Consider the following 24,386-nt stretch of genomic DNA (forward strand, 5'->3'; position numbering starts at 1 on the left):
AAACAATTGTAAAAGAAACGTCACATGTTCATTTTTGTTCTCTCTTCAGTGCTGGGGAAGGTTCGCAGTGCAGTAGGAAGTGCCCAGCTCCTCATTTCCCAGAAGTTCCAGCAGTTCCGGGGACTGTGTGAACAGAACTTGGTGTGTATAAAGCCTTTCTTTGATGCTTCCACTCTACAGGTCTGTGCGAGAATGAAACTGCGACTCTCATCCAACATCCCAATAAGAATATATATAAGAACGAACCAAACCCAATTATATTTTGGCTATTTTGTCTTCTGCAAAATATGCTTGCCTCAGTGCACATGAACATGCAATTTTTCAAACAAAGAAAACTGTCTAATCTGGGAACGGCCAATGATACACCGAATAATGCATGGTGGCCCACAAGCGCAAAATACAAGGAGCTTATAATAAGCCAATAAGCCATTCCTCTTAGGTGACGTGTTATACTGGAAATGGCATTATACAAATTGTAGCCAACCACCAGTGCATGACACTATAACACTATAGCATCTTAAATTAGTAAACCATCTGTTTTGCCTGTTGTTTGGTATGAAGCTCAACTTGCCAAATATTGGCCAGATAAACATGGCTGGTAAATTAAGAACTCCTTCGCCAGCTTGACTGAACAAAGAAATCCAGAACAGTGCACGCAAAAATATTTATTGATACATACCTGTACTTCCAACGTGCAAAGGTGCAAGTAATCATTATACAGTGACGTAATGGTCTTAAGAAACCTTCGCTGTGGAAACGGAGAGGAAGAGACATTTCTAAATAGATAGTATCTGAAGGCAACCAAACCGAGCACAAAGTTGTACGTACCAAAATGACCCAATCCAGACACGAAGCTATTGTTCAATGCTGTCATTATTTCTGTGCTATTGACAGAAAAAAAGTTAGTTAGGCATATCAACAGTGAATGCTTCATATGCACTGATACCACATTAAAATATACTGTCTCCTGACTGACGAAACCTTCTTGTCTGTATCAGTGTGTAATTTCCTTGACTGCTTTTACAAAGACTAAATGTCTTGTTTTGTTTTGTATTGGGTAGCTTTCCAGAAAAATACATTGACTCGTTTAGGAACACAATCATAATCAATAATTGCTCTGCCATTTCCTGGACTTCACAGGTCCATTAGCATAGCAACATATCAACATAGCACATTTGTTTTGCTCGAAATGTCTGGACATCACCACAGTGAATGCAGCTGCTTGAGTATGAGGGACTGAGTGGAGCCTGAACCAAGAACAGCCAGTCTGCCTGGAGCATTACAAACAGTGGCTGTGACAGAGGGAAAGAAGTCAAAGCAGGATTTACTTTACAGCTGTCTTGCAATCTGTGCGAGCTTTGCACAGGCAATAAACATAGAGGCAGCTGTTTGTAAACAACTGAGGGGTTATGTCTGTTACTTTACCACATCGTGACACTGGATCCTGAATGGTTGCATGCCTTTTCCTGACATTGTCAAACTTTTAGTTCCATTTTGGTACGTCTCTGCCGCAGTATACAGTATTATTTTCCTTGGTTATTTATATATGTGTTTTTTTAAGATTCTTTGAGGCTACAAAAAAGGCTAAAGCTCTGTTATGATTCCTTGGTCTGGAGTTCAGCTGGACAGAAGAATTGAGCTGTAACATGGCTCCCTCTAGTGATGAATATGGAAAGAGCAGCACTGAATGATGAGCATGCAGTGCGGAGGTGTAGCACAGTAATAAGCTGCTGTAATAAGGCAGTAAATACCTTTGTCAGGGCACCCTGATGGTCTGGGGGTGAGGTATGGACCATGAACTGCAGCTTGTGGGATTTGAGTCTGGCCCAGGGAATTTTGCTGCATGTCGTTCCTCATTTTTCTCCTCTGCTGCAACAAGAGTGATTTTGGCCAACCACACACAGTCTCGACTGCTAAAGTTGCATCAGCAGCATGGATTTGAAGATAAATAACACTATTTTCAAACTGGGACCACCAAAAACTGAGATCGGTAGTGGTGGGGACCCACAAAACTGACCCACAGACACCCCACCCACTGCCCCAATTCTCACATTATGGACACATCTAGGTCAAAGTATTTTTTAGAAATATAGCCTAGTTTTTACATGCAGAATCTTCTCGAAGCTGTAGATATGGATCACATACCTAATCCATATCTACAGCTGAAGACACATTGAAAGCAGACTCAGTCATTTCTGTGTTTTGTTTTGTCTGTTCCTCCAAGGCCAGACACCTACGTAAAAGCTGATTTCTCAGAGAATTTGACCCATGTGTTGGACATTTAATGTCTAGACTGCAACACTGACCGTGTCTTCTCTCCTCATTTACTGGTAGTTCACTCATCCCCCTTCTCCCTCTTTTGGTCAGAATGTGAATGCCAACCCACGGCCCACAGCCCAGGACCTGGCTGGTTTCTGGGACCTGCTACAACTCTCCATCGAGGACATCAGCCTCAAGTTCGATGAGCTCTACCATCTCAAGTCCAATGACTGGCAGTCCGTGCCATCTGCGGCTGCCCAGTCGCCCCCTGAGCGGAAGGTACTTCCCACCCCTGCTGCCCAGTGCCCTGGCTGGGGTAGGAAAGCCGCCGAAACCGGCCTCTCTCCTCCCACCACCACCGCCATTTCTCCCACTCTTTTTTGCCTCCCCTTTTGACTTCCCCCGTCCCTGCGTGGGATGGACTCTAACAGGGCCTCCCTGTCCAGTGCAAAGGGACCAGAGAGATCCCTTTAGGCATGCATGGAAAACTTCATCTCAAAGAGGGCTGTCGTTGTTGTGTTTTTAAATGTAAAGCCCTGCTTTGAGCATGCATGTGTCACTTACTGATGTGCGTGTTGCAATGGAGCATGGCTAAGATGCACTGGCTCATGTGTCCGAATGCAGTCTTGTTTTTGCCCCTTCTCTGTTTAAATGTCTTTGTTTGTGTTTGTTTGTGTGTCTTTGTCATTGTTTGTACTTCTCTCTCGTGTGTGTGTGACTGTGTGTGTGTGTGTGTGCATGCGTGTGTGTGTATATATATGTGTGTGTGTGTGTGTGTGTGCGGGCTGTAGCTGAGATGCTCTTGCTTAATGTTGCTTTGCAATGCAAATGCATTGACTGTGTGTCTTGTGATCCTTTTATTGTGCTTTAAATTTGATCCAACGTGGCCATCAATTCATGTTTCCATGTCACGTCTTTGAAAATTGTCATATTTTTCTCAGTGTTTGCCTGTGTTTACCAGTTGTCTGTCTGTGTGTGTTTTTCTGTTTATCACCTAAAACCACTAAATGTTATTTCAAGCTTTAACAAAAACAATCAGCACTGGCATAATGTCTTTGTCAAAGTCCTGTCTGCTAAACCTGCCTAAACAAACCTCTTGAAGACAGTTTCCACATTACATTGTCTCACTGTCTTGTATCTGTCTTTTCTCCTTCTTATGCACACTGCTCCCTCCTCCTCTGTCTGTCATGTTCATCACTCCCAACACTACAGGACGAGGAGAAGGCCACCCCTCCGGCGTCAAAGAAGCCCGGTAAGGGACGACCGTTGCTGGGCCGCGAGAAGAGTGCCGACTCCTCGTCCACCTCCTCTTCGGCTTCGGCAGAGAAGCAGAGACAAGAGGCTCGCAAGCGTCTGCTGGCTGCTAAAAAGGCTGCCTCATTTCGCCAGAACTCCGCCACAGAGAGCGCAGACAGCATCGAAATCTATGTCCCAGAGGCCCAAACTCGCCTCTGAGAGAGACAGTGAGAGGAAAGGATGTAGGGTCGGATCAAAGGACAGATAAGTGTCTCTGATACCTGGAAGAAGGAGAGGAAAACTTTTGCGATGCAAATGAGCTACTCTGAGTAAACACGGATGGAGGTGGGGGAAGGAGAGATCAAATTGCTAGAGATTGGGGTGGGGGTGGATTTGGGCATTTTTGACACTCTTACAGTTAAAGGCTGGTCCTGGTGGCATCAAATTATTTAACAAAACAGAACATGAAAAACTTTTGTGGGCTCGACAGACTATGAAGCAGGAGACTCCTCATTTGAGGCTGCCATTGAAAACCTCAGCTGATGAACTTTGTCTTTTCTTGTTACTACTCTTGATATCATAAAATTGTTAATGAAGGTATTGTTATTTCGACGATTATATCCTAAAGAATCTATATGAAGACTGTTTTAAACGTTCCTCTATCTTGGCTAGAAGATCTATTAAGTGGACAGAGGGCAAACATTAATGCTCTTCTGTCTTCCATCGTCGTCCTCTCTTCCCAGATCATTGGCCATCTTGTAGCTTTGCACAACACCACCTTGTGGCCATCACACACACACCGACACACACACACACACACACTGTGCACACTGCAAACTCACACCTATGTATGTCTTCCTCGTATTTATTTGTTTACTTTGTTCATCCTTTTGTTTTGTATAAAAATCTGTTTTGATCTGGTTATTATGAATATTTTTGGTATAATGAAATTGAAAGTCAGATTTGAAGGTGTATTTATATAGTTCCTAGCAATTAACTTTTGTGTGTGTCCTTCAAAATGTTCTTGTGTCAAAGATTTTTAACACTGGTGAGAATCTGTAAAGTTTAGTTTCTTAACGGTTTTGAATGAAAGCACATCCCAGAATTAATGATGACCTAGCATGAGGATCTCTATTTCAGTCAGAATGTCAGTGGCCACAATATTGCTGAATATTATTTTCTTTGTAGGGAAGACATCCACGACTCCTTTTTAGTCTGTTTAGCTTCTCTGTGTCCCCTTAACTTTGTTTTCCATGTTTGTGCTATAACTGCAGATGCGTGAGTATTTCAGTCAGGATTTTTGTTCCGTCTGTCCGTTTGACACTTCTTTAAGTGCTTTTATTAACCACACTTAGCATTCAACTCGTACATCTCAAATGAATCTAGGGCTTTTATTGAAGTAATGCAGGAGGCGGTGTATGCAGGATGATACTGTGTTATTGTTTGTGGAGACACACATTAGGACATGTGTCTCGCTGTTCTTTTTATACTTTGTTTCCAGGAGCATTTTGATTTATTTTGCCTCCCATCACTCAACAAAATCAGTCTTACTTCTTTGTTACCATTATCGTTTCCCCTCATTGAACATCACCCAAAGTACCTGCACTTTTTTATTCAAAGAAAAAAATATTTAATTAAAGCATTACATACATTAGTCATTGTGTTTTCATCATTTATTAAATGCTTCTTGCTTTTTTTCATGGAAGACTGCATAAGCCAAAGATGAATTCACTGTTTCAAATTCATCTCATGTATTTAAATGTCAGCAGCAGAGAGCTCAACAGTCACTGTGCTTACTGTGAAAGTAGTGGACTGTAGCCCCAGCACCGTATGTAATACAGGCTTAACATTTAGATATGCACATACCCAGAAGCTTGACAAGAATTGCCCATCATTACAACAATACTGAGTGATTGCTTTGCAGCGTTCAGGACCCTCCCCTTCTCAGCCTGGAAACTCTGCATCTTGAAAAATGCCTTTTGTGACCTCTAGAGGGCAACAGTGGTTAATTTCCAATGCAAGATACAGTGCATTGTGGTACACTGTACACACACAATGGAAAGCCATTCGCACCATAAGGCCACATTCAGCCCTGCCCTGTTTTGCATTAAGGGGACACGTTGTGTGGATTACACATATTTACAGACTCCTCTGTCTCATTTGAAGCCAGTTCCCAAAACACAAAGAGGTCTGAAGCAAGGTCTCTGGGAGTTACTCCTGTAAACACAAATTTCAAATTTTACTGTAGAAGTACTTATCCAGCCATGAAGTCAACTCTGACATATCTTACATCGACCACATTTGTTGGCCTGTCTTCCACTCACATTTGTTTTTTTTTTCCAAATGCTAAGCAAACAAAACCTGACTTCCCCTTCCTAATTAGTTATATTAAACTATTGCAGTGTCACTCCATTGCGTTGGCTGCTGCCGTGCCTCTTTCTCACCCACTGTGACCCAAAAATGCAGCCTGCAGGGGCTTTGAATTGGAAAAGCCTGATGACCACCATTCTTTCTCTATCTTGGCAAGAGCTTTCTCTTGATGGCGGGCCTTTGTTTGCCTGCTGTGGATGACTCTTAGCAAGGAGAATGGCTCAGGGGTGTCAATAGCCTGTTCCCTAGTTGCTGTCAATTGTCATTGTTAGCACCTGAAGGCCTTTTGTGTGACTCAAACTCAGTCGTTAGCTTGATTTGATTTCTGACTGCCAGGAAGAAGTTGTGTGTCTGACAAGTCGTTTTCCACCAACAAGCTATGTGGTGTCAATGTAGGTGTGTGTCAGTTTTCTGCAAACTTCAGACAGATTTTTGATTATGCTGTGGATATTTGATATTCAGTCTTAAACATTAATGCGTCTCAAGATGAAAATTCTTATACGTGTGAACAGGCAAACTTGAAAGGCAATACATTGCAACAACTACATTTCCATTTCTTTCGTATGTGCAAGCATATGTGTTTTTAAAACGTTTAAAACTATTTTGTAGCATATTTGCATTTTTCTTCCATTTGCTGTAGACCTGCCCCTGACTCGAACGCACATCAAACACAATGTGGCATCTCAAGTCAGCTGAGGGAAGGAGGGCAGGAACACAGAGAAAGTTGCTCCATCATCTAACCCTCACATACTGAAAGGCAATGCTTTACCAGCCAGATAGAATATCAAGAGATGTCAGAAAAGAGAGCTTACCTCATGCATTTAAACAAGGCATCTCTCCAATACACACAGATATCACCGGGACACACCTACGTCTATTTCCTGGGTAGAATTATCCATGATCCAAACAGCAGCACACTGGGGGTGTTTGTTGCTGTAAGGCCATTGATTTGAGGGGGGTGGTCTCCATGTAGGTTTGATGGATTTGGCCTTTTAAAGTAAAAACTGAGCATTGGCTCAAGCAGCGGTCTGTTTTGGTGAAGCTTTTTTTTCTTTGAGAAATCGACTGGTTTCTTAATACTTGTGTGTGGCTGCACTCTTTAACAGACCTGATTCAACCATGGTAAACAGCAGTGTAGTTGCTGGAGTGTGTTATCATCCATAAATGTGAAAAAAGCAACAGTTTAAATGTTAAATAAGATTATTTACAACACAATGGTTTATATAATGACAATATGACACCAACCTACCTTTCATTTGTAACGTTTTCCTCTAAAAATGGGGTTGACTTCATCACACATTATATAAAGTTTAGCTGTCCTTTCAGAATGTTTTATGTATTTGCCACCTTTTCTGCGTTGAAGAAGAAGGGGGAAAGTCATTCGAGGCTACAGGAGACAGACAAAGAGAAACAGTTTAATTCCAGAGGAGCTGGGACAGTGAATCCACTCCTATGCAGTAGTCCGAAGGCCTGCTCGCAAAAACAAACAAACAAAGACAAAAAAAAAACAAGCTCATTAGCATCTCAGCAGCTTTGTTCCACTGATTCAGGCAAGGAAGTGGGAAAGGGGTGAGGGGATACGTATGATATAGCAAAAAGGGTCTGTAAAAAAATACTAGGAGAAATATTTTATGAAACAAGCACATATTTTAAAAAGCTAGGATCTGTTCAGTATAGTACTCTATAGGCTGTGTGCATGTCAGGGTCTGTGGGGGTTTAGCATCCAAGGGTTGTGAGTGAGTGGGTGTGTTGTTCATAAAATGAGATTTACCTAGATTCTTGTCACTATACTCTTGGTAACATTTAAAGTATATGTGCAATACTGAGTAAAAGGGTATTTGATATTAAGATGAAACTAATAACCTTGCTTTTCTCCCCCCATGCTTCTTAAAGTCGTCTTCTGTAAATAAGAACAAAACCAGACTGAAAACCTTCATCTTTTACAATGCTGTAGATCTATTTATACTACTTCAAAGCTGTTCAAATGTATAATGGAGAGACGCAACATTCAATAAAATGCACACGATACTTTCTCAAAAAGTTCACTTTGGCTGTATTTGCTTACTGTTTTGTAGCTGTCTGCTGACTTTAAAGGACACTATGGTTCAGTTTGTGCCTGTCAGTTTTCTTTCAAAGATTCTTTTATATATGTGTCAATACTGTAAATATTTTGTTATTTTCAAAACCTGCTTGATTTGAATTGTAACTTCAAACCTGTTTCAATGCACGTTTGTTCTTGTTTTTTTTTTTTTTTCTTTTGCAGAAATTAGTGACAGAAGGTGTATTTGGACACATTGAGATAGTTCCAGCAGGTAGATTGCAGTTTTGTGCGGCGCTATCTCTGTAACAGCTCCACTTTTAAAGCTGAACATCCCAACACATCTGGAACCCCTATGCATGAGACCGAGGAGTCCGGAGTCAAACAGACTGAAGCCTGAATGTCGCATCAGAAACGATCCCCGCCAGTGGGAGCAGAAATGACTTGGTTAATCATAGGATGAACTGGTCCGACGCGCTCACCAGTCGACGCTTATGATTTATGTAATGTTACATAAATCATCTCGTTCAAGAACATTTTGCTCAACGTTACGTAAAGCCCCCTACACTGTGCTGGCTGCTACACAGACACACGAATGGATCACAATGGTTTAAAACGTGAATACGTTGCTGTATGTGTGCTGGCTTATGTCAAATAACCGTGTGACTTCAACCGCGTCGAGAAAATAACACAGCTTCAATGACTGCGATATATTTTGAATGAAATGGTTCCTCCGTCAGTCACATTGTGACGGCGCCTGTCTGCTGTCCAGCGTAGTGCCGTGATTGGCTAGTGGCTGCCCAGGAGGCGTAATAGAGGGCCGTGATTGGCTGACAGCCGTTGATGAGGCGGGCTCATTGCAGCTGCGAATGTCAAGATTGGCAAAGAGCTGGCGCTGCTCCGCGCAGGTAAAAGGAACAAGCGACACAAAACAGAAAACATTTATCGTGGCAGAAAGCGAAGAGTGCGATGGAAAGGGACTGTCCGGCGAAAGCTTATCGTGCGGCGGAACCCCTAAAGCGAGGTATTTAAGTCGGTGAAAAAGCGCAACACCTTCATCTCCTTGTAAAGAAAGTACCGTTGTGTCAACCATCGTTTGGCTCGCGGGCACGCTTTGTACAGCGAGCAACTTGGACAGCTGCGTGTTCTCGAGCGAGCCATCAACAAAAAAATGAAAGCGTTCAAACGAGGTAAGTCGTGCTTTTTCTCACCGCCGGCCACGTTTGTGACCCGCGGAGTGTGTGTGCGTGTGTGTGTGCGAGCCCGCGGTGTCCTCGCTGCTGCTTTTTGCCCGGTATGCGGGCTTTTTGTCGCGAGCAAATGCAGCGTGTGTTTGTGTTTGAATTTGGAGGGACAGCTAGCCAGCTAGTTATCTCCGGAGGCAGGCATGGTGTCCATCTGGCGGAGTGACATGCGGGAGGCTGTGCTTTCCTGCCTGCCTCCTTTGTGCGCACCAGATGGCTAATTCACCGAGTGGCTGCTCGGTTTGCCCTCTTTAAATGTCACATTTGATGTTGTTCTTGTGTGTTTTTTTCGGTGTCGGTGTGAGACTGCGCGAGCTGGTCTGAAGTTGATGTTTGCTGCTTGGTGGTCTGTTCCTAACGGTCGCATTCAAACGTTCGCCTCGGTGCGAGCGTGTCGTGAAGTTTATTCCACTGTCGAGCCCGCAAACTTTCCTCTGAGGACAATTTGTCCTTTCAAAACGAATGAATTTTAAATCCCAGGGCCGCTTTCCCCGGACACAGATTTACCCACTCGTTTGAAGATAACGTTAGAGGAGGCGTTTTGTAAACAAGAAGTTGGTCCGTTTGACTGCCTTCTCAGACGTTAGCCGTTTCTCATGCGCCGAGCAAACATCTGTCTAAAATGTGTCCGTGCTGCTTTATTAAAATCAATCCCACATTGGCTGGGTGTAGATATTTTATGGCAGATCTTTAAACGTGTATCCAGTGATCCAGCGCTGGGGGAATGCAGCTTTGTTGTGGGCCCCGTCATTTCTCTGCTGCTGGAGGTCAGGAGATGTCTGTCAGGCTCATGAATGGGAGGCTGGTTCTGCAGTTAGACCCACTTTAACCCACAAATTGTTGAAATTGTACTCCACTCTGAAGATTTTATTGTGGAGCTGGGCTGAACTTAGCCAGAGCTGCAAAGATTGATCGATTAAATGTCAGCCATTGAATTAATCATCAGCTATTTTGATCTATTCTCAGATTTCAGCTTGTGTGAAATGTGAACATTTTCAAGTTTCTTCACTCCTCTCTGACAGCACACAGAATATCTTTGGGTTGTGGTCGTTCATTGATCAGGTCACCATTGTTTTTTTTTTTTATTAATTGACAATTAAAATCAGTTGCAACCCTGGAATCAATATAACAATATTAAGAGGAATATTTTTGGATGCAAAATCCCATTTTAAAAAAAGAGTGATTATATGCTTGCATTTCATTAGAAAAGACTCACGAATTAATGGTTCTGAGCAAGTTTTATTCTGTTTGCAAAAAATCATGAACTGGGAGAGAGGAATTTCATTCAGAATCATAAGTTTTGACATGAAATTTAGTTCCGCTACAAATTGATCGTCAATAATTGCACAGCCCTACTGTGACACACAGTTTTAGGTAAAAGCAGCTCATTTACAGAGAGATATGCACTGATTTTGAATTTGCACGTTTTTACTCTCCCCCACTTTTCCGACTTCCCTCGTTGTCGAGGAATGCAGAATTCAAAAGATTTGTCAGCTGCTCCAGCAGTCCTGAGCCAAAGTTGCATGAGGCGAAAACGGCCTGCTTTGCATGGTCAATAGGTTCCTGGGCCACTAGCTACTGTGATGTTGATATGCACACAATCTTCTTTGTGAAGACAGGCGCTGCCCCGGGGGTCAGGTTTCACCCAGCCCCAGAGAAAGACATTTACTGCATTCTGTGGCCCACCCCTGGGATCAGGCATGCTCCATTTTGAGGGGAGATTCTCTCCAGTGGCCAACCATAGACTGACAAAAACCCCACAACAAAGTTCCAACCACAAAGCCAGTGTTTAAACATGCTCAGCCCTCTGAAGCGCTCATGAACCCCACTTTAAAAATAGGAGGTTAAAAGTAACTGATGAGGTTTGTACACTTGTTCACTGCTAAGTCTTAAATGTGCAGTTTATTCCTAGATTTGTGTGTGTGTGTGTGTGTGTGTGTGTGTGTGTGTGTGTGACCAGTCTCTGTTCACATGGCCCCTAGTATTGTGAAAAAAGTGCTTTTTATTTTTTGCATTAAAGTTGATCAAACTAAACCCCTCTCTGTAGAGGCCAGCGTAAGTGAGCAGCCGTTCCCACACCAGCTCGACAGATATGTTCTCACCCATCATGAGGACGCACGAAAAGACATCACTGCAGATATCCGCTGCTCATTGCAGTAAACCTTTTTAAATGTACCTTGAACCTTGAAACGACACTTGTGGAGCAATAACAGTGCACTGACAACCCGCCTCCTCTTCCTCAGCTCTGGAAGAGGAGCACTCCTCGGCCGTGTCGGACAGCGATGACGGCTCCCCACTCGACCTGTCAGGAGGGCGGCTCCTCGGGAAGCGCCGTCGCCGCGGCAACCTGCCCAAGGAGGCAGTGCAGATTCTGCGGAGCTGGCTGTACGAGCATCGCTTCAACGCCTACCCGTCAGAGCAGGAGAAACTCAGCCTGTCAGGCCAGACCAACCTCTCTGTGCTGCAGGTGAGGAGCAGATCTGTTTTTATTTATTTTTGTTCTCACAAGTTCTGTGTTCTTGAAAGAGGAAATGACACTTTTGGTACGGACTGTTTTCTGCATTTTGGTGGGAGATATTTAAATAGTATGTGACAAACATTTTCATTATCACTTCGGTTTCCATTTGTTTATGATGCATTATACGTGAAACTCCAAGGTTTCCAGGTTTTACTGAATTTTAATGCTTAGTCTATTAAAAACATTTGTAAAAGAAGCAGTGCTTTAAATTTAGTCAAGGTTGCTTTGATACTGAGCATTATGACATCCTTTAGCAGATGGGTACAAATCATTAATTCAATCAGTTATTATTTTTGTAGCACAAGCTTGATCATGACCTGCACATCAGGCTAAGTTTAGCCATCTTCAAGTGTGATGGTGCACACAAGAAAGGTGCTACAATATCTCTTGCATGATGCACACTCCTATGTTTTGTTTTTTTGTTGTTTTTTTTGTCACCAGCTGCAGCAGTGAAGGCAAAACAATAATCAGATGGTATCGCCTCACTGTACTGCTGAGAATGACACTTTCCCAGCCTTCACTTTTCACTTCATTGCATCAGTAGGAGACATTTCCTCTTTCCCTCTCAACACAGGCACGCACAAACAGACAGGCTGCGTTAAGCATTAGAGAGCAGCGTGAGGCGGCAGCAGAGTTTCTTGTTATGTAGTCAGTTCACTGGAATGCCTTTGGCTGGCTTCTCTGTGGCTCAGCATATTTGAGCTCAGACCTTCATTATTGCCAGCTGTCTGAGGGCTCTCATCTCTGTCTGTCTCACTCACTTTCTTCCTTGTGTGGGAGGCTTTACCACTAGAGGGGGTAAGTCAAGCCCAATCCACAGATGTAGATGAAGGGAAATGTGTAGGTGGTTACTAAGATCACAGGCTTCAGATTGTTTTTCAGATCTTGAACGTGATGCAGGGGGTGGGCTTTTCTTTCTTACTTTTTTTCCCACATCCATGTAAGCTGTCAGTATCAGGTCTGTTCATGCCAGACATTTATCCTCCTTTCACAGATATGTAACTGGTTCATCAATGCACGTCGCCGCCTCCTCCCCGACCTGCTTCGCAAAGATGGCAAAGATCCCACCAAGTTCACCATCTCCCGCAAGGTTGGTGGTAAGAATGAAGGTCACTCGTCGAACGGAGGTGGAGCCAGCTCTCCAGAAAGCAACTCATCCCAGCAGCGTCCGTCTGTCATCCGCTCTGTCCCCACACTGGACCTCAGTCTTCTTGGGAACACAGCGACAGCTATTCTGACAGGAGCAGGCTACCCTGGTAAAGAGGGGTCGGTGCAGGCGCTGATGAAGCTGGATACGCAGAGTCTGCTGAGGGAAGCGGAGGAACAGGGTGCTTGTCTCACCAGCACAACAATGGCAGCTAGCCCCACCAGTGGCCTCTTCAACACGCCTCCCCCAACTCCTCCCGAGCTGTTCCCCACCCAGGACTTTAGCGACTTGAGGCTCCTGGTAGATGCGGCTTTACAGAGGGCAGCAGAGCAGGAGAACCTAAAGAGACTCCAGGAGAGCCAGGATAGACCTAAAGAGACTGTAAAGTCTGAACTAGTGGAGGCACAGCTCAGTACTTACAGCAGTGATATGGGACCCACACCACCTCCAGAGGAAAGCCAACAAGTCCTGGATCCTTCCAGGGTGCAGAGTCTGATGGAGAAGGCTATGGCTGTTCCAGTGTCAGCTGTAACTTCAACAAAGGCTCCAGTGCCTCTGTCCATAGCAGCCTCTGTACCAGCCCCAGCTCCAGTCTTGGTCTCAGCCCCAAGGCTGTCTCCTCTCCCGATTAATAAAGTCATCTGGAGCCCCTTGGAGAAGGACAGTGCCAGAAGTTCCAGTCCAAACCAGCCTCAGCTCATCCCAGCTCATCTGTCAACCTTAGTGCCAGTGTCTGCCTCAGTGTTAGGACAGCCAAATTCTCAGAAACCAGCTGCTGCTCCAGCCTCAGTTTCATCAGCTCCAGCCTCAGGCTCAGTCCCAGCTCCGCTGCCCACGACATGTCCGGCGAGCGCATCAGTGTCAGTGCCACCGCCAGTCCTTCTCCCAGCCACAAGTTCCACCTCCGTCACAGCTCCAAGCCAGGCTTCATCCCACAGTGTCGCGCCTGTTTCACCTGCTCCTTCTCCAGCAGTCACGTCTTTTACAACCCCCAGAGGAGTCCCACTTTACCTGCCATTCCACAAATCCCCCTTAATCCCAGTCACAGTTCCATGTCCATCACCTGTCTCATCCGGGGCGTCGTCTCCAGCACCTGCTCACACCCCAGTCTTTGCATCTGCCCAAGCTCCAACTCCTCTCCCTGCTTCAGCCCCATCATCCTCCCCCACGCCAACGGTTACACCTCCTCTGGACCTGGCTTCAGACCCCTCTCCTCCTCTGCAGCCCTTGTCCATGAGCAACACCAGCACCAGCACCAGCAGTAGCAGTAGCAGTGGCAGTATTAGTAGTCGGGCACAGAGGAGTCCAGCAGTGGTGCCCAGCGTTTGGAGCATGGTCCATGCTGATACCAGGCAGCCCAGCTCTCTTCAGGTGGTGAAGACCCCCATCACCACAGTGTGGGGCCCACAGCACAGCCTGCACACAGTGAGTGAAACTGTTAACTAGGAGCTGAAAGCACCTTTTTTAATATATATATCTGTGGAGAAGAGGGGCCAAACATTCCCTTTGGCTGGACAACACTGTATATAGGAGAATGTATCTTCATCACCAGTCCCTTTTTGTCATTATGGCCTTTGCCTGCAGAATACAGGGAATGAAATGAGATGTGTGACCTGGGCGAAGTCGCTGACATGAGGCGTTATAGAGACTTGCTGTTTCAAGAAACTTTTTATTGTTTAAAATATGCCGTTCTTTGATGGAGGCACCTGCTGGTAAGAACCCTTTTGGTGCCATTTCTCTTTAAGAACATTCCTCAGCGCAGAGTCGATTTATTGTAGAAAGTTTTGATGACTTTTTCAAATCACATGACCAGATATGACCGAGGAGGAGGATATCCCTTAATTGTACAAAATGTCAGTTGGTGTAATTATCAGCACCAGCGGTTAGTCTCTTCAGTAGCAGTACTGGACTGTATTGAATGTACAAAAGACATTGATATCATTGGCTAGACTGCCTATTATCTTTTCTCCTCCCAGGATATAAATGAGACATTTTTTCTATGTACAGCATCAGTGTCATAGTTCTCTATAGTTGTGCAATTCAGATGATTTTTTTCAAAATGTAGTCTGTTGTTTACTCCACTACATTTCCCTCTTTTTTCCTTGGAGATGAGCTGAAGGGAAATTGATTGTACTGCAGCAAGCCTGACTGAATGACTCGCCTCAATGTGTCTGTCCCCATCCACACCCCCCCATCTCCCCATCTTCCTGTCTTTTTATAGCTATGGGGATTCAGCGGCCCTCATGAATTGTCATCTCAGCCACTCAACACATGCTCTCAAGTACCATTTGTCTGTTTGCTGGCCATTTCCAATCTATAAAGGCGAGCCATGCTTTGAAGCAGCTATGTGTGTTACTTTGTGCGACCTTGATCGGTTGTGTAGAATTGTCAGGGATCGCTGTTGAGGGGGAGGTCTGTGGATATGAGATGAAGGGGAGAAGGTCACATTGGGTCTGTTACAGAAATCAATTTCAGTGGAGAGGTGAGCAGCTTGCCTCCTCGATCAAGCTCTCACAGCTCCTGAACTGAAACGTTACACTTGCTGTGAGGCATGGCGCCTTAATCTTTTGTGGTGCAAAACGCTTTAAATGTTGGATCCTCTTATTTTGGGAGGCATGGGGGGGTGTATATATGTTATCCAGATTTCCCTGTTGATTTGGGGGCCTTAGGATTTGGTCAGTGTTTTTCAAAGCTGAATGTCTTACTAGTGGAAAGATGAATTGATGCGTAGTGTTTCGGCAAAGCAAATGTAGCACATACTGAAATAGCTGAAATTTTAGGGAGATGGGGTTTTTTTTTCACTTTTTCTTCATCAGTACTTTCCTGCTGTGTTTAGACATGGTTTGTATAGAATTTCTAATCATTCATAAAGCTGTAGTTTCCATGAAACTGTCTTATCATAAACCACAACATATGGCTGAATGCCACCTGGACATCCATGAATAGTAGCATCATGTGGAAAAGTTCCTGTGTGGAAAAACTCGTAGCAAGACTCATCAGTGCTGTCATGTTTACCAGCGTCACTGGCCGTGCTTCGTTCAAACGGTTACGTTTTGCGTGCAAGGACCAGACAGTAGGAGAAAGTGATGTTTGGTTGGCGTACTGCTGAGCACTGACCCCCACCCTCAGAACAACTTCTCTTTTTCCCGGCAGATATGAACTCTCTTCTTGCATTTCCACTTCCTGTTTGTTTGTCCCTCCACACTGCCAGTTCTGCTCTGTAGATGTCAGTGGAGGACTTGTTTTTTTCTGTTACAGGTACTCACTAGACTGATGTGCATTTATACCTCAATTTACACAGATCATGTCAGGCTTGGGTCATGTGTAGAATACTAAGTATTAAAGTAATATTTTTATTGTTCATACTACACCATGCCACTGTGACAACACCTTATCTGTTATGATACTGGAAATGGCTGGCTTACGATTAGGCAGGCAGGTTTTTTGTTTTTTTTCTATAGCAAGGTTTATATGTGATTTTAGTTGCTAAATGGCGCTCCAATCAGATGGGACAATGTGATGATGCATGTAAATATTTTCAAGGTCATATTTTCATTTTCTTTGTATTGGCATGAACTTTATCTCAAACTGTGTTGTTTCTTCACAGCCAAACACATTCAAAATGTTTTTCACGTTCATGTTGTGAATCATGACTGACCGTTGGCAGTATGACTGGCTGCTGTGCCTTAAACCTACGACTGAGGGATACTCTCCCTTTTTTTATATAAAAACTTCTCAATAGTCTGTGCAATATATGCCTTAAACTTTAAATGTGTGTTTTGTATAAGCATTTTAAAGAAATAAAACTTCAGTTTTTCATAAATGCTATTTCTTCTCAGTCTTTTGTTGCCCATAAAAGCTCAGATTTATCTTGAATAACCAAATTGCATCATCACTGGATGTTTAAGGCCCTGAAAACGAGATTTTCTCATTAACTCATTTACAATAAGGCCTTCTTTATTATAAAATAAAGACATTTTGACTTGTCACAGTAGGCGCTGTGCACACTGGCTCACTCCCGCACTGTCATGGCTGACTGGGACACTATTCAAACAGTAATACCTGTGCTTTTCCTACTATGACCAGTCAAAATGTCCACTGTGAAGAAGGCCTGTAAGGTACAACATTAACATGCTTATCTCCAAGCTAAGTCTGGGTTATTCACTGGAGATAATTGTATATTTGTGTGTCTTGCCTTTCTCCTCCCGTGAAGCTAAAAAAAAAAAGCTGTGCACCAATCAGGGTTCATCAATAGTTGAATCTGATGACAGTTGGACTGGTTTGCCACTGTCAGCCAAATGTGATCAAAGTAGTCCACTGCCGTCCTAATAAAGTAAATGGAAGTGTTGTGATTCTGTAACTTTTGTCTTCAGTTTGTTCTAATTGCAGAAGAGAACATTTGGTTCTGTCAACATTGTAAAGTGGCACTAATGTAAATTAGTCATATCCTACTTTGTAGGACAAAGAGCCAAAACATCCAAAAACAGTAATGGTGAGGATTGAAGTAAGATTTAAGGATGTGACGGAGGAGCTGCTTCTTTGAAATAAGTGGCACAATAACACTCCAAACACACGTACACTTTTCGTGTTCAACAGCATGAATAAACTTACTTTATTTGCCTGAGTGATTTCAATCTGAATTCCTGATCCTTCAACAAATACACACAACCAGCTGATAAGAGTTTAGACTAAAAGCTCTAGTAACAATTTCATCAAGTGGACTCATCACTTTTAAAAAACAAAATCAAAATTATTGTTTTAATATCTATTTCCAACATACAGGGATACAACTATTACAGATACAGAGACTTACTGCAGTGCTTGTGCATGTGTGATGGCTAAATGATGGCAGGAACAAGTAAACATTGCTGGGGCTGTATGAAGGACTGAATGTGGCAGTTCAACCCCCCCCTCCCCCCCACCCACACACATGCATGACGTTTGATGCATTTCAAAAGTCCAACCAGGCTCCCTGCAACCATCTACCAAGGTCGGAGCAGCTGCTCTCACAGTGGCTGAGGCCGCAGTACACTTGTAGCTCTGCGATGCACGTGCACCTCTCTTCATGCTAACCTTTAACGATGATACAAATAATGTATTGCGAAATATTTCTGTGGATCCCAAATTAATCCCAAGCTCCCACCTTCCACAAAATAACTAACACAACAGCCGCCTTTTACTTTGCTACAGTATATGCTCTTCTTGTTTAATTTCTCTCAAACCTACAAGAAAAAAGGTAGGAACGAGGGACTGATTTGAGGTGCAGTATGTGTGCGGGCGGCCCGAGGCAGTCGGCCTCTCCCTCTACTCGTCATCCTTGTCTTTGGCGCCGTGTTTGAGGATGCGGGTGAACTCTGCGTAGTTGAAGTTGCCCTTCTTGTCGATGGGCGCCTCGCGAAACAGCTCGTCCACCTCTTCGTCTGTGAAGCGATCGCCCATGGTGGTCAGCAGCTCCCTCAGATGGTCCTCGTGGATCACGCCTTGGACACAGAGGACATTTGAAGTTCCAAACACTGGCAGTCTAAGCACCACCATCTATTTGTACAGTATGAGCATTTCTTTTACACTGACTCACCAGATCCCTCCTCATCAAAACAGGCAAAGGCGTTGCGGATGACGTCCTCGGGGTCCGTTCCGTTGAGCCTCTCTCCAAACATGGTGAGGAACATGGTGAAGTTGATGGGACCCGGTGCCTCGGCCATCATCCCCTCCAGGTATTCGTCAGAGGGGTTCTTACCTGAGGGTGAGCAACTCTGTTACATGCATGCACTTTTTGTTGGGACTGTACAGTACCACTTGTTGTAAGGAACTAATTAAGAATTCATGACATGATGCAAACCATCAGTTCTGAAGGAGCTTTTCAGAGCCACGTGTATTCAAATGTTTTTGATTTCATGTACAAGTGAAAGGGAAATTAAAGGTGGACATCAGTGATTTACACTTGCAGGAGAAAAAGACTGTAAAAAATAACAATGGTCAAAACTGAAGCAGCAGAGGCTGAGACACCCTGACTTTCAGCTCGAATTAGGGCTGAAACTAACAATGAATCATTTAGTCTGTACATTTACCACAGTCCAAAGTGACAAATTGCTAGGTTGGTCCAACAAACAGTCCAAAACCCAAAGACTCTTCATTTACTGTCATAAATGTTGCTTGAATAATGACTGAAATGTCTTATCAATTAAATAGCATCAAAAAAGTCAGCATTAAATTTCTTTCAATCGACTAATTGATCATTGACAATTGATAACTTAAGTTCATGTGCAAAATAGGTGGAGTGCCCCTTTAAAAGCAGTGTCGAGCTCTCCACTGGTGCAGAAGCGTACCCAGAGAGGCCAGCATGTCATGCAGATCCTCCTTGTCGATGAAACCGTCTCTGTTCTGGTCGATCATGTTGAACGCCTCTTTGAACTCCTGGATCTGAGACTGGTCGAACATGGCGAAGACGTTGGAGGTGGCCCTCTGAGGGCGCTTCTTGGTGGTCTTTCCCTTGGCGCGCTTGCTCGACATGGTGGCGGCTGGATCTGGGCCTGTGCACATTCAAAAGGCACGATGCGTGGATTAGACTAATAACACTGAACCATCAGGGATAGAATGTCCTGGGTGTATTGCTGCCTCAGCATTCATTCGAAACGACGCCTGGAGTTTGATTTCGCATCATAGTGCTAAAACTGGAGCGCTGCATGTCGCTCTTTCAAATTCTTTCTTCAGTTTGCCCCAAGCAGGAGACGCTTTGCCTCCCGCTTCCTCTAGAGAGAATCACACTCTCGCTGAATGTCAGACACAGTGATGGGTGTGAAAATGACATGTCTGCGCAGTGCTCACTGCAGCTAACTTCACATCCTTCCACAATTAGACCCGTCACTCATGTTCAGGTCTACCAGGATTTGTCATGCGTGTGTGTGCGTGTGTTCTGTGATTGTGTTAAACCCAGCGGGCAGCAGGAGGTGAATGTGGTTGATGGGTGACATATGAGGTATGACATTTATTTATTTATTTGTGTATTTATTTTGATTATTTATTTCCTTATTTGTTAGGTCTGCAATCATAAATGTATGAAAATGTGTTCATATATATATAATTCATATACAAAAAAACTGAAGCTGTATCTTATAGTGCCTACCCTTATAATAATATATTATGTTCATCATTGAAGGGAAACAAATAAGAAAATAAATAAACAAAAACAAAGAAAAAAACCTTTCAAGAACAACTTGCATATCCTGCATCCTGTCTCTTCGTGCCAGCGTTTCTTTGTGATCCTGCCCTGCCCAGCGCTGAGGTGATGTGAATACTGTATGTGGCTCACTCACACAATGAGATCATTCACTCAGGTGAACTTTAGTATGACTCAAATGCGTCCTCGGAGACACTGTGGTTAGTCCTCCACTGGAGAGCCGTAACAAGAGATGATCCCCAAAGTGTTCATCGTGCCCAGACAAGTCACTTCCTGTCAAATGTTTGCATTTAAAGACCGCTGTACCTGAAATGTTGTCAAATGAACGCAGGCTTTGTTAAGGATAAGACAGATTATGTGTATATTTGCAAATTAGGAGTGTTGATCACCAGTAGGCTCGAGTAATTACAATACAATGTTATGTAATTTGAAATCTATTGCAAAAATTGCCATAAGTGTGTCAGTATGAGGGAAAAAAACTCACCACAAATTCAAATAAGTACATTGTTTCTCTTATGATTAGAAAAAAACACATCTCTGCATTTAGATTCACACTCTACGCCCATGTATCTGATTACACATTACAGTAATGGCTACACAAAAGTATATTCCAACACTTTTTATTTAGTAAACATCTAAATGTGCTGTCTGTGTGACACCATGTCTTTTAAAGTTTTGTGCCTCTGTTGCTTGTGTGGCTCCGCAGGCCGGAGCAGCTTTGCCTATCTCTTTATCTCAGATCTTTTTCTGTTGAGGATATAGAGGTTTCTTCCCCCGTTGATCTATATACAAATGAATGCTACGATACCACTAAGGTCGAATTATAACCTTTGTTGTCAATGCAAATGAGTATGACTCAGGCCGAGGGAGTGTCCATCGTAGCATTTACAGAAAGACATTATAGCCAAAGATGGGCCTGCATGTTTTGGTCCTCAGCGTAAGTGTTACAGGAGGGGAATTCATTTATTTGTGTGCTAAACAAAGAATGTCAGCAAAGACGTAGTTAACTTGCTCTTAATACCACACACACACAGTTTTTGTCAGCAGTGCTTTCACTCCTTCCTTTCATTTCACTGCACACACATGCACGCACGCACACACACACACACGTTAGCTCTGACTTTCCTTTCACTTGACTACCGTTTGGCTGGTTCTGGCCCCTTGTGTGCCAGAAAAATGAAAGAAATCTGGAAGGTGTGTGTCGTTGGCCCAAAGCCCTCCCATTCTCCATGTCACAGTCTCTGAGGAAGCTGGAAACAAAATGCAGCCGAGCTCCAATTTAAGGTTCCAGAAACAGAGGAACTCCTCAATCTGATTAGGGCTTCTCTCTCCTTCCTGGACGGCAAGTCTTCTCACAACACGCCACATTTTCATAATGCAGACGCTTGCAGCAATTCACGCAGCAATTGTTTGACATTTGTGAGAGAATTTTGGTGGGACTCAAATGAAGTGGCTCGAGTGTAAACAATTTTAGACCCTGGAATTTAGTTATCTCTACTGTGCATTCTTGTTTGGCTCCAGTGATACAGTATGGCACTGTCTCCTGGGAGGGGCTGATTGGGCTTTAACCCTACCTCTGTTTCAACCAATCAATAAGCTAGATTCTTTGACTGGTGTGATTGTTTCTCATTCTCTAGGTGCAAGAAAAGCAGTATGATTTCCAGTCCAGGTGCCGTAGCGACAGCTCCAAATTTTCTGCATTCTGCACAGAGTGAATCAACAATGATTCACAAAGAGGCAGAGAACAAGTATTTCTGACCTCAGCAGCGTAAGCATTTGGCTGACGTGCCTCATCTTGGCTCGTACTGACGAATTGTATTTGTTCTCTGTCCACCACAGCTCCTCTGTGGACCCTTTTATCCACTGGGATAACAAAGATCCTCTGTTCTTTGGTTCAGCAAGAACACACACACACACTTTGATGTCATCAAACACTCAGGCTGTCATCCCTTCACCCTAACTCCAGGTCATAAAGGTCACCACTACTCAAGTGAAGACTAACGGTGAGGAATTCCAAAAACAAACTGAGAGTGAAGTGGAAGCTAAACTCTCATCACCTATTCAAATAAAAAAAAAATAAAAAATCAGTGGTGTGTATGTCTGTGTGTGTGTGTGAGTGTGTGTGTGATCTACAAGCCCAATTCCAGAAAAGTTGGGATGCTGTGTGAAATGTAAATAAAAACAGAATGCAATCATCTGCAAACAACCTGTGTTTGCCGACAGCAGTTTTACAAACTGTCCTGAGCTCATGCAGTAACTCCTTTATACAATCATGTGTTCACAAAGTGGTGAACCTCGCTCCATCCTCGCTAGTGAACGACTGAGCCTTTCCAGGATGCTCCTTTCATACCCAATCATGAAACTATCACCTGATACCAAACAACCTGTTTACCTGTGGAATGATCCAAACAGGTGTTTTCAGAGCGTCTTTGTGCTGATTTCTACTGAGTATGTGTCTAAACGGATGAGCAAATGATCACATTCTGTTTTATTCATGTTGTATGCAGCATCCCAACTCTTTTGGAACCAGGGCTGTAAAATGGGTCAGCTGCACTCAGAAATTCCTCTGTTTTAATGCGCCGTAGTGATGAGCTGGAAGTAAACACACAGGCATACAGTGCTTTTATATACTACATGTACAGACATAAGAAGGGGTGTAAGGGGAGCATCCTCTGCAGGGCCTCTCTTCATCTTGATCAACAGAAGCTGTATTGAAGCTGATCTGGTATCTGTGATCACTTCAGAGGCTTTCTGTAACTCTACGCTCCCCTTCACTCTCAGCACTGACAGTTGAGCATTGTACCACCCAACTCAAGACACTTCCAGTCTTTACACAACACATTTAAACTCTTTATGCAGTCTAATGGTTAAAAAACAGTTTTCTTTCTCACCTTGGCTTCAGGTAGGAATATCTGGAAGTCCCTCAAACTCCTTTTGTCTGGGTCCGACACAGCGGTGCGAAAGGGAAGCAGGCAGCCGTACTGGAAAGTTTGTTTAAAGAATCAGACTCCCGGCGGGTCCCGCCCCTTTCCGGCCCGGCCAATGGGGAGGCCGCCCTGTCCCGTACAAAGACATCTCAGGCCAGGCCGTTTCTCCATACAAGGCGAAAGAATGCACGAGCTGCAGCCTGCTACCGCCACAGACGCTGCCCGGGATGTTTGGGAAAAAGGCAGAAATGACAGGAACTACGATAAGGCTGCCTTATTTAGAGAAAAGGGCCTAAACGTTTAGAGGAGGCTCTGTATGGCGCAGGAGTTGTGAGCAGATGCAGAGCACTGCTGAGGGCCAGCGTTTCTGTCGTGAGACTATGGCTCTCCTTAAATAGGCAGTTCGCCTTGAACGTGCAGGGATACACCTTGAATTATGTCACGGGGGCAACATCTGCTTTGTGGCTGCTCACTTCTTCTTCCCCCCCCCTCATCATGTTTTATTAGAGGAGCACTTCATGAAAAGCTGCCTGACGATTATTCAGCGTGAATAAATGTGTTCTGACGCCTTTTGGCAGCTGCTCGCTCTGGCAAAGCTGTTTTTCCACTAGAAATATTATATTTCTGTCCAAATATAAACAAACTATTAAATACCTGAGAGTCATTCATCTTGGCCAAATTAATACATGTGTTACATCTTCATGTCCTAAAGCGGTGTGTAATGTGTGCTGTAGTAGGAGCAGAGTGCGTCTTTTGGGTTGGATATCTTGCAAATAACATTTTTTTTAGCAGCCCCGCACCCCTTTTTCATGCTTTGTCCTATATATGAGTATAATTCATAAAATGTGTCCGTGTGTCTTTATTTAATTGTAAAATTACCATTTCAGTGCGCGCTGTCATGATCATGATTTAGTGCCCAGCCTTCTGAATATTGAGCAGATTATAATTTACTACATATCTCTGTGTTTGTGTCCTTCACCTGTTGTTATTTGTGAGCGTGTATTCGAGGAATATGGAGATTAAAATTCAAGAAAAATAGAGCATGAATGAAAGAGCTCGGCCGCAGAGAGGAGGCGTCTCTGTGTCTCTGGGGCTGGGTGCAGGTGCTGTGACGCCCTCTGCTGGGCCTCACTAGCTATCGTTTCTGAGAGACTGAAAACTCTTCAGCGGACAGTGATGAGGAGTTGCCTTCTCTGGCTGTATATGCATCAAGTTGCATATGCGCACCTTTGCAGTTCATCATATGCTCAGACAGAGAATATCTGACAGTGTCTCAGAGATGACAAAAAAAAACATACTATCACTTGCTACCCTGTTGGTGTGACAGATACACAGCTTTATACCATGCATTTTCTGTTGAGCCATATTGTGCCAACGTGCCTCAGGGGCTCCTGTGCACCGTCCCACACTCCTCCTATAGCCAAAGACAGTTTTTGCAGGGTGACACCTGTGGATCTACTAATACAAAAA

General features: G+C 43.9%; 3 protein-coding genes across 4 annotated transcripts in view; 2 read left to right on the top strand and 1 right to left on the bottom strand.

Moving 5' to 3' along the window:
- Window positions 1-3,828, top strand: part of dlgap4b (discs, large (Drosophila) homolog-associated protein 4b) — a 29,375-nt gene extending 25,547 nt beyond the window's left edge. For both annotated transcript variants that reach the window (XM_041953642.1, XM_041953652.1), the window contains exons 8-10: window positions 50-141; window positions 2,368-2,538; window positions 3,472-3,828. In XM_041953642.1, coding sequence (XP_041809576.1) covers window positions 50-141; window positions 2,368-2,538; window positions 3,472-3,714 — 506 coding nt within the window. In that variant the 3' untranslated portion in view covers window positions 3,715-3,828. The remainder of the gene's footprint in view (window positions 1-49; window positions 142-2,367; window positions 2,539-3,471) is intronic.
- Window positions 3,829-8,834: 5,006 nt separating this feature from the next.
- On the top strand, window positions 8,835-16,623 carry LOC121619782 (mucin-5AC). Its single transcript, XM_041955675.1, has 3 exons — window positions 8,835-9,093; window positions 11,391-11,614; window positions 12,660-16,623. The coding sequence occupies exons 1-3, from the start codon at window positions 9,075-9,077 to the stop codon at window positions 14,256-14,258; spliced, it is 1,842 nt and encodes a 613-aa protein (XP_041811609.1). The 5' UTR covers window positions 8,835-9,074; the 3' UTR covers window positions 14,259-16,623.
- Window positions 16,624-17,392: 769 nt separating this feature from the next.
- myl9b (myosin, light chain 9b, regulatory) lies at window positions 17,393-23,036 on the bottom strand. Its single transcript, XM_041955882.1, has 4 exons — window positions 22,881-23,036; window positions 19,139-19,342; window positions 18,388-18,549; window positions 17,393-18,292 (listed from the first exon to the last, which is right to left on the bottom strand). The coding sequence occupies exons 2-4, from the start codon at window positions 19,320-19,322 to the stop codon at window positions 18,117-18,119; spliced, it is 522 nt and encodes a 173-aa protein (XP_041811816.1). The 5' UTR covers window positions 19,323-19,342; window positions 22,881-23,036; the 3' UTR covers window positions 17,393-18,116.
- Between the last annotated feature and the right edge of the window lie 1,350 nt (window positions 23,037-24,386).

This window comes from Chelmon rostratus, chromosome 2 (genome assembly GCF_017976325.1).
Source record: "Chelmon rostratus isolate fCheRos1 chromosome 2, fCheRos1.pri, whole genome shotgun sequence".
Classification (NCBI taxonomy): Eukaryota; Metazoa; Chordata; class Actinopteri; order Chaetodontiformes; family Chaetodontidae; genus Chelmon; species Chelmon rostratus.